The sequence below is a fragment of the Pecten maximus genome, chromosome 8 (assembly GCF_902652985.1).
Source record: "Pecten maximus chromosome 8, xPecMax1.1, whole genome shotgun sequence".
Classification (NCBI taxonomy): Eukaryota; Metazoa; Mollusca; class Bivalvia; order Pectinida; family Pectinidae; genus Pecten; species Pecten maximus.
In genome coordinates this window covers 29,850,138-29,860,630 of record NC_047022.1, presented here as the reverse complement: position 1 = coordinate 29,860,630, position 10,493 = coordinate 29,850,138, and the positions used below count along the sequence as shown (strand labels likewise).

General features: G+C 35.4%; 1 protein-coding gene across 1 annotated transcript; it reads right to left on the bottom strand.

The window, feature by feature from the left end:
* Positions 1–607: 607 nt before the first annotated feature.
* LOC117333147 (conserved regulator of innate immunity protein 3-like) lies at positions 608–9,810 on the bottom strand. Its single transcript, XM_033892291.1, has 6 exons — positions 9,544–9,810; positions 6,045–6,186; positions 5,504–5,579; positions 4,451–4,571; positions 3,850–3,938; positions 608–1,473 (listed from the first exon to the last, which is right to left on the bottom strand). The coding sequence occupies exons 1-6, from the start codon at positions 9,740–9,742 to the stop codon at positions 1,324–1,326; spliced, it is 777 nt and encodes a 258-aa protein (XP_033748182.1). The 5' UTR covers positions 9,743–9,810; the 3' UTR covers positions 608–1,323.
* Between the last annotated feature and the right edge of the window lie 683 nt (positions 9,811–10,493).

Sequence of the window (10,493 nt, the reverse complement as noted above, 5' to 3'; positions counted from 1 at the left end):
ATCCATGTGTATACTTTGGTGAAGCATTCTTAAGTAACACAAACTTGTTTAAAATGGGAGAAGAAAATGAGAAGTTTCTGATGTTTGCCAGCAATATTTTGCTGAGGATCACATGTGTAGAATTGTCTGGCAGCCAATCTGAACTGAGGATACCAACATTAATATAAGAAAGGACACTTCAGCACCTGAGAAATACCAGTACTATTTTTTAAAAGTCGGAATCCAAAATGATAAGGCAATCATGTTCTTAGTTTCAGTGAACATTACACACAGGAAACTGTCAAACGTGAGAAAGTTCATTCAATAGGAGAAAGAAACAAAGAAAACATTTGTGTGAAATTGGCATGGACTGCTGCATTTTCAGAGAAATAATTAATATTCTCTTTTTCTTTAAATTGGGTCATATCAAAATGGACACGAGGAATAATTATATGAAAATTGAAAATGATTTTTTCCTTCTTGTCAAATATCTAACCAGGAAATGAAGGCCAATTTCAACAGTTCATCATCTCATGAATGTGGGCTAAAAGTCTCGCTGTACTAATTACGATTACCAGCATCACGGGTACCTTTTTACATGTAACTTGACAAAAGACAAAACAAGTGATAAGTAATTTGATCTTTATTTTGTTTAAGACACACCCATATATAGTCAACACTACCAGCATGGCGTCCATGGTCAAATGAACTCAGCATGGCGTCCATGGTCAAATGAACTGCAGTATTTCAAATATAATCAAACTAATTTACTTTCTGCGATTGTTTGTCGAATAATTCTACATAAATACCATGTTTCGCATTATGTTCCATACAACAATCATCAACACATTGGACGAGAACATTTCCTTGCCTTAGACTAGTCACCTGTACTGTATACATTGTACTTGCAGCATGTTCGAATGACATCACTTGTGTAGTGTATAATTATATATTTTGTAAAATACTTAATACACGTACCTTTACCAAAACACTGTCATGTTTATAATAAAGTACGCCTTTGCTTGATAGTAAGCCCGTTATTGTCTATTGAAGTTCAGTGAAAATGCCAGCAAATGTTACTATTTACTAGTATTCTATTATCCTGTAATATTAAAACCACCCCAGGAGTCAATGTGATGGTCCCCTGGACTTATTACTGGATGAATATAACATCATTACTTCATTGCTATCTACACAGAAAATCGGCAGTAAAATTGTACTGAATTGAAATCCTTGTACCTCTTGTTCACCCTTCACAGAGATAGTTGTATGGTTTAAACATCACATACAGTACCTAAAAATGTCTAGCATCTTGATCCATGTACAGTGCTGTACAGAAACAATTTATTTTTCATCCACAAATTCTTTCATTTTACACAACAAGTTCACATAAAGATGGTGATCGTATGCTCTACAGAATTCCCTCATTGCAGCTATCATTTCATCTCCAACACCTCGGTTATCCAGCAAGTCCATCAGCTTGTCGTAGATTTGCTGTGGAATGAAATAGGATCTCATCATTATCAAAACATTACAAAGATGTCTCAAAGGCCATACTTGAGATACATACAGTGGAACTTCGTTAACTCGAAGTCAACAGGACCACGAGAAAACTTTGATACAGCGTTGACCATTACAGTCGTACTCTGAACACCTCGGCAGTAATTACGCTATTGTTTCAGCTGTTTAAAAGATTTAATAGGCACCGGTGACCGTTTCATAAAACAGCAGTCGAGTACCAGTGTGTCAGAGATTAGTTCCGCTTGAGGGGGCGGGTAGATGAGTTGTTGACTATCGTGTGTACTAGGCCTATATTCAGCGACCGCCTTAGGACATTACCTGATGTAAGTAAAGCAGTACTTTTTATCACCATGAGATGTTGTTATAATAAGATTATTTAATGAATTTATGAAACACTTATAATAGCATGTAATAATCGGTAGGTTTTTAGTGTTGATATCTTCAGTATTACAAACAGAATTGCGCTGTTAAAAAATGTCGGCGTTTACCACCGATCGTTGTTGGACACAAAAATTATTTTATTTTATTTTAGATCATTTCTAGTAGGATTTTTATTGTTGGCACAAAATTTTCACTTCGTATTATCCGAGTTTTCCGAGTTGGAGTTTTCTTTAAGATAAAGAGAGAATTCGGCCGGGACCGACGAAGTACTTCGAGTTAAGCGGGGTATTCAAGTTTTCCGAGTTCGAGTTAATGAAGTTCCACTGTATATGAATTAGCTTGGGGTGTCATTTAGTTGTGAAACATAATCAAACTAGACAATTCAGCAAATTAGTCGCCCAACAGAACGTTGGTCAAAGGTCAAAGTGCAAGTTAGAGTGACCTACTTTTGATACATAAAGCACCACTTCACCTTGATGAATTTGTGCACCAAGTATGAAGTTAAAGTCACCAGAAGTGTTTCAGATAGAGCACCTAGACACACGTGTGGAATGATGAAAGTATTAATCATATAATTCCCCCATCCTTTAATTCCCTATGGTGGGCTAATAAAAGTCAAGATGCTATGAGCATTTGACTTTAAATAATAGCAGTAACATCGGGTAACAGCACATTTAGAAGTAATGCATACCTTTTTGAACATTCATAACTTAATACAGAGGAGCCCACTTATTTGCATATTGGTTATTTGAATATCCCGCTTATTTACATAAAATTCTCAGGTCCCGATTTTTGTCTTCTTTAGCTTTGTATTTTAATCCCGTGTATTTGCATCGACTAAAACACCGACTCCCGCTTATATGCATATAAAAATTCCAAAAAATTGAAAAATTTGAATTGATTTTAGGGTATTTTTGTGATTTTCCCATAATAAAAGTTTTATGAAATGTGTTTTAACTTACATATTGATTCGACGCGATGTACAACATTATCTTATCATTGGTTCACACTTCGTCATTACAGGTTACGTTCAATGCATCGATATCGACATTTAGTTATTATCCAGACCATATCAGTAGCAATGTGCAGAAGAATTACTGAATAAAATGTTTATATGCCTCATCTTTTGATGAGATTTGTTTATTCATTATAGCATCGATCCAAACCTGTGTTCTGTGCACTTGAACACTCGCTGAGGCAGGTTGCGATCGCCATGATTGTTTACTAGGCGCGTTGCATTGTGGGGGCATATGTGTAATGAACGACAACTCTTTGTGTGTGTGCGCCATTTTCCAAAACAAACCCAAACGACAATACACATGTCACAGTCATTTAAGACAGTCTATTGCTTCAGCAGTTCATCATCTATGATCAAACAACTAATATACTCATAGCAGGAACACAACGCATCTTGAGACGATATTGAATGTTAATTGAAACGATGACATTGTACATCGTAGTGCCAACCCACGCGTGTATGACCAATATCGGACCCAGAGTGACAAGTAAACGATGAAAGAATAACAACCCATGTATTTTGTATTTACTCTTATATTTTAAATAATGTTGTTTTTTTTAAATATATTTTTAATGCAAATAACGTAAACAATCATATAGCGCCCATTTTGAGTATCTACCTGACGATCTACATAGTGTATAAGAGGGGCCAAAACCCAACTCCGCCTATACGAATACTCCGGTTATTTGCATATTTTGTCATTGAAAAAGGGCTATGCAAATAAGCGGGTTGCTCTGTACTAACTGTTACAATCTTTCAGCAGATGAAGACAAAATGGCAATCGGCCTACAACGATGGCACACAGATGAAAGTAAGGCAGGTATCAATTTTCTATGTTTATGATATCATGATTATGTCTGCAGATATGCTTTATAGCTTATTTTGATGAAATATAGTGAAAAATAAACACCTGCCACTAGACCTCACCAATCAAACTCCATCTAACTTACCCCATCCATGGTTTCAGAAAACATTGTAAAGGTACCCTCTTTAAGCTTGCCTTCATCCATGGTCACAGATGTGATTTCAAAAGCATCAGCTGGGAGGAAATATATAACTTCATTAATGAGGAATGAAATCACACAGTATGACTTCTGTAGCCTTAAACAATATGAAAACCAAGAAAATCAATGTCCCAACAAAGCCATTTATAAGTTTTATTGTTGAATGGCGACCTTTAAAGAAAAAAATACTGGTATAATCTCATTTAACAATAAGGCTATATTTAACTGAAGCTTCTAATATCTTATTTTGTTGATTATCCAATATTTTATAATGTCTGTCAACAAATTAAATGGCTAGTGGAGAAACAAGTAATCAAAACATGTGTTTATGATGTGAAGGGACAAGAAAATTTATCTTGTAAGATAATCTTTTGCCTTGACTTACACACTCTAAAATACTCATCCGAGTGAACTAATTTTAGCGTCGAAATACATTAGCAAATAATTTGTCACTTAAGAACCTGGGATTCAACAAAATACCTATAATTTACAGTGTTATGTGAAATGACTTTCAATCCTCAGTCCTAGAGTGAAAGATGCAACTTACCTACTTCATCCATATTTGCATCCCCACCTTGTTCACTTGCGGGGATCATTGTACATTCAAAGTACATTATTTTACCTGTTGGTTTTTTTATTTCTACATTAAAAGGTGGATCTGCTTCGATCTGAAAATAAGAATGAAATGTTTCTGCTTTATGATACAGTTTGGTGATTATGTTGAACTAACTGCAGGGCTGTTAACAGTTTGGTGATTATGTTGAACTAACTGCAGGGGTGTAGAAAAAATGATCTTATCACTAACTTGGGGCTAGTGGACACCAAAAATCTACTAGCCAAACTAAAAATTTACTTGCCCAACAAATATGTAGAAAACATTTTTGAAAATCAAAATTAGATAAACAACATATTCAGAAACGCTCTGCATGATATAGTTTTTGTATGTTCAACAGGTCTATCGGTTTCAATTCAACCAGTTAGTGCAGACCATTAACTACAGCAGTTTTCACAGTCAGATCATAATTTTATAGGGCCAGTTGGCAGAGATTCAGCCAATTGGCTGATTTCAGCCTTTTTGAGAATATTAGTGTAATGTAAACTAGTAATTTTTCCCATTGAAAAAATTGAGTAATCTAATTTTCAGCCTTTTTGCCCTTAGTCCATTTTCATCTCTGAGTTGGTCAGTTAGTGCCGCACAAGATCAAGGCATTAGTGTTATCCTTGCCCAATTGCATCTGACCGGCAAAGGCTTGTACTTGCGTATAGTGCACAGTGGATTTTTTACTAGTCAAATTTTGAAAAAAATGTGCACACTATACACAAATATATGTAAGGGGCAAGCAACATCAAAAAGACAAAGTAAAATACAAAGTCTACTGAGCTACAGTGAATCAATGAAGAGGAAAAATATAGTCAGAGTGACCTCTATGTTCTGAAGATGTGAACAATTTGGTTTTAGAACAACTTGATGACAGTTTTACTTAGTAGAATCAGAGAAACAGGGGTAAACGCAGACACTGCAAAGACAGATCTATGATAGAAAATACACAACAGAACAAATTTACAGGCAGATTTTAGAAAAACAAGAGATAAAACTTACCTCTCCTTCTAATCCTTCACCCTCTAAAGCCTGCTCACTACCTGTGGCATTATTCATATTAAATGTAATTGTCACACTGAAAAGGTAAAAATGAATCCACAGATGATAATAAGCCAGAGACCTAAACAGCTCATTCACTTTCTAATGCTATGATACTGGGATAAAAATTATTACCATATACACATTGTATGTCTTTCTTTGCTAAAATTTTGAACTTGTGATACAATAATGTATAATTACATAAATTGAATATAATGCTAATTGCATTTCCACTAGGTGAAAACCAGAAAAGACAGGTGTATATAAATTACAAAAAAAGTTTATGGTTTAATTCTTCATTTCTTTTAACGAGGATAACATAGAGCCCAGAGGCTACGCTTTCCTCACACAATAAGTTTATGCATTACGGTTACCACCTTCTAATAGTTTAGTATATAGTTTATCGTACCCTCCAATAGATAAAGCTTCTCTTATATTGCATTTCCATGATCCATTATACGAGGACACCACACAGAAGTAAATAATTATCATCACAATTTACCTTTCATTATCTACATTTTTTTCCAGTTTCACCTCTGCATTATCTTTGGTTATTTTCCAGTCTGAAATACTTGTTACTGCTCTCATGGTACTCTTTTCTGTAGATATTTCTTCTGCAAGGTAACTGGAAAAATCCTGATCATCTGTAACATGAAATTTCTTATACAGAACTCCACCAATAAAGCACTGTCATTTTTTCTAACTTTCTATATATACTTACTGTATGCAGAGACCTATATAAATATATAGGTCTCTGCTGTATGTGTCCGATGGTTTTTCGACCTTTATGATATTGGCTGATCAACATTCATTCAGTCCAGATTAGCAAACTACCTAATTGCAAACACAGATGAAGCTAATAAAATGCAACTTTTCCCTCCAAATGATTTTAAGCATTCTATATTAAACATGCAAATACTTTACTAAAAGTGTTAGAGGTTATGACGGGCTTCCTATGGAAAAAAAGAATAATAACTCAAAATCTTTAGCTAGCTGAACTTACGGTAAACCTCCGGTTAGTTCGAACAAAATTAAATAAATATTGACGAACCTGTTCGAATTATTCGAAATTATGCTTCAGAAAATATGCGCGAGTTCGAACTATTCGAGACAATATTGGCGAAAATCTCGGCAGAGTAAAATCATTAGACACAAACACATCCATCGTAAATCTGATACGTAACAACGGCGGCCTGAACAATGGCACATTTATAAGTAAGAAAAATGATAGTTTTTCATTTAATTCAATATTAATTGATCGTTAAACGTTCTTCATTTCGCGATAATTATGATGGTTTTTGCGCGAAGCCGCTCGCGGATCGGGCAATGCGTAGCTACAGTAGGCCCCAAAACAATACAGTACACGTTTCATTTGTGACATAAAAGTTAAACATTTGTACAGTATAATCTTTGCATGATTATATTTTTTATCTGAATGAGAAACTATCACTTTATTATTGTAATAAATGGTCTCTTAAATACATCAAAAGCAGTCTTCATAACCTGTTGCGTTTACGAAACCACTACTGTAAAAATAGGCGATATGTGTTGGTAAAATTAGGTCAGAACATCAACATGTCTGTTTTTAAATATGCCCAGTCGTATTATCTACAAAACATAGTTGATATCTGCAAAATTATCCATCACTTATTGGGACACCTGTGGATTGTTTTGACTGGATATGAATGCTCTTCACGTCACTCAGCACGATCGGGCGGCCGACCTTTCAACTTTACCGCAAGCGACACCTCGCGTGGCCTGCTTACCTAGCGTGAGGTCGCAGGTTTTCAGGTAATACCTTGATTGGCAATACTAAAGAGATTGTCCAGTCACAATGAAATAATCATAATGCTAAGTTAACACTAGTTATATGTGAAAATACACGGACGATTTCTTAGTTTGCCATACACAGCGCGAATACAAATATCGCATGTTATTTATACATTGTCGGGGCCTAAATTTTGCAATCAGCTGTCTCGTGCGTGGTGTATTTTGCAATGTAACAAAAACTGAATTAAAGCTAAAATATGTGGCATATATTAAATCACAGACGCATTCTAATGATCACGCATACAATCTTATAACCTAAACGTGCTTGTTGATCAAATTTAAATCTTGGCATTTTTTGTGGGCCGGTCATCGGGGCCGGGTCGTCGCGAGCTTTCAATTCAGTTTGCCGATAAAAAAATTCTTACTTTACGTTCTTCATTTGACAAGTTCGAACTATCCGAAATGTTGTCAGTTATAAACAGCCAGAGTTCGAACTATTACTAGCTAAAAAATTACTGTTTTTCTAGAAAAAAATGTGTGTTCGAACTATCCGCGTGTTCGAATTAATCGGAGGTTTACCGTAATGCTTGAAATAGTGGACTTTCAGCATATAATTTGCGTATACCTTTTGGTTACAACTAATAGCAAGCTATTTCCTTTCTTGACGCACTTTTAAACCCAGTTATGTTGAAAGCCATGAAAGTAAACTTATGTTTTTCGGCATAGCCGTCTAATTTTGTTTTGGCCCCAGATATGACGCGACAGGTGGCGATCTGGTCAAGATGAAGTATGTGATTGGTCAATGTAGCGGTCAATGCAGATATACAGTTAAAAACGAAACAAAGTTAAAGGGACCTCACAGTAAACCAATATTTATTCTGTATTTTTGATCATATTATTGGGTATATCTTTTAAAAAAATAACCTTCTGAACAATAACCATTCGAATTCGATGATGTAGGCCTATGTACATAAAAACATCAATTATCAATTATTAAAAGGTTATCAAACAATCTGAATATGCAAAAATTTTGTGACATATACGATAAATGCATGCGCACAACAAACTAAAACACATGGAAACAAAAATAGCTTCCAATGTGAATCGACTGCGGTTGAAAACGATAACAGCTTCCGCAAAGAAGAGAATAATAGGAAAATGGGTCAAACATAATCCTAGAATTAAACTTGGGAAGCAGTACAATAGACTGTAACAGTTCAAACATGAAAACAGCAGTAATACGGACGCCGCTCGTATTCTGCTTGATTGTTTGATAGTAGGTCATGGCAATCTCGGTAATATTTTCACAAACTCGGTAAGATTTCCACAAACTCGATAAGATTTCCACAAACTCTGTAATAGTTCCACAAACTCGGTAATATTTATACAGTCTGTACCAGTACATCGCTACTGTCACTATACTATATGAACAATGTTTACACTTATTTACACATAAATATGTGTGCCGTAATATATACAGAACGTGTTATTTAACATTTAAACCACTGTATAATATCGTTATCCAACTAACCCAGATGGAATATAGATATCACCTAGTAAACTATCGTGTGTTTGTGCTGCCACGATTTCAAAACAGTCACGTAATGATTTTAAAATAATTTCCGCGCTAAATTTAGAGGGGGATTCCCAACTAAATCGAGTGGACAAGCTGGACATAGGGATTGACTGTGAACATTGGAACAGCACAGAAACATAACTGGAAAGGAACAAAACGCGTACATTCATTGATTCAGTGACAATTGCACCGTTTTTACTGTGATGTCCCTTTTAAATTGAATGCAAGCTGAATAAGTGGATGCATCTATTCAAATGACACATTTGTAGTGTTATTATCACCAAAAATGATTCAAACTGATATAATTTTGTTATCCGTGCTGAAACTGCGCATTTATTAATTACATCGTAATTCGTTAATTTATTTCACCAGTAGTTTTACATTATAACCACCAGCATTAAAACTATGCCGTTTATCTTTAAAAAAGATATTTCTTGTTTAAAGATATTTCTTGTTATTACTATTTTTGACGTCCCTGCAAATTTCATCATGCTGCTAGGAGATCTAGTTTCAGTTTGACAAGTGCAACAAAACTGACAAAAAGACGTTTGGTGAAAACTATTGCATTTACAAAAGGGTTAGGCATAAGTTATCGATCTGTGTTAAGAGGATCTTCTAAGCGAATCACAATACATTAATATGAAAGTAGGAGTACCCTGTGTATGCAAACAGCATCTGCACGTTTTTCCGTGAATGTTGGGTTGACTAGAGGCTGAAACAAGCAGCGATGGTGACGACCGGTGAAGCTGACTGAAGTTTCTCACTGTCGTCCTAGATAACTGCTTTGCCAGGTGTGAATTTCGCAGCAGTGAACTTGCCGTCCTTGAAAGTGATCGTGTAATAACACCTGCCATCTTTTAATGTGTCCTGAGGTTGCTACACGAGGTTATGTCCTTCACCGGAAAGCATGCGACCTTACTTCGCGCATGCTCATTATACCAAGGGACATTACTCTGTAATCAGATTGGACACAACTGAAAATAATCAAAGTACTGAAAGTCCTTATAGAATTAATTTCCGAAATAGGAATCGCATTTTGTTCTAGAAATCGTCTTCCACTGCTTAGGCCTAAGAGATATCGTCTTGGCTGTTTGTATGTGAAGTGTGAGTGGGGGTACGTAATTTCGCACACTTTTGGTATGTTTTTAAATACATTTCCGTCAAATCAATTTCAAATCAAGAAAGAATACCTCACATTGTTAGATGTACAAATGTTTCGTAACATACAAGTGTGCAACCTGATATGCGCACACGTATCACTGCGCAGGGGAGCTGTTGTTAACTTGTGTTTATTGCTGGGTTTGAAAACGATCGGGTACGTAATTTCGCACACCCATCTAACTTCTTTAATTTTGTAGGTAAAAATAGTTTTCAACCATTTTGTAGACAAACAACATCCTAAACTAAGATAAAGCCCAATGACACGATTAAAAAATCTTTAAAAACAAAATAATGTAAAATTGGAAAGAGTCAATTTACCGCCATTTTTGCTTTAAATAATGACCGCTCCCTACGGAGGTAATGTAAACCAGGCGGTGAAAATGACGGGGTGTCTACAGGTTAGCGCTGTTATTAGTTATACTTGGTGGATTTGTATTAAGTTTT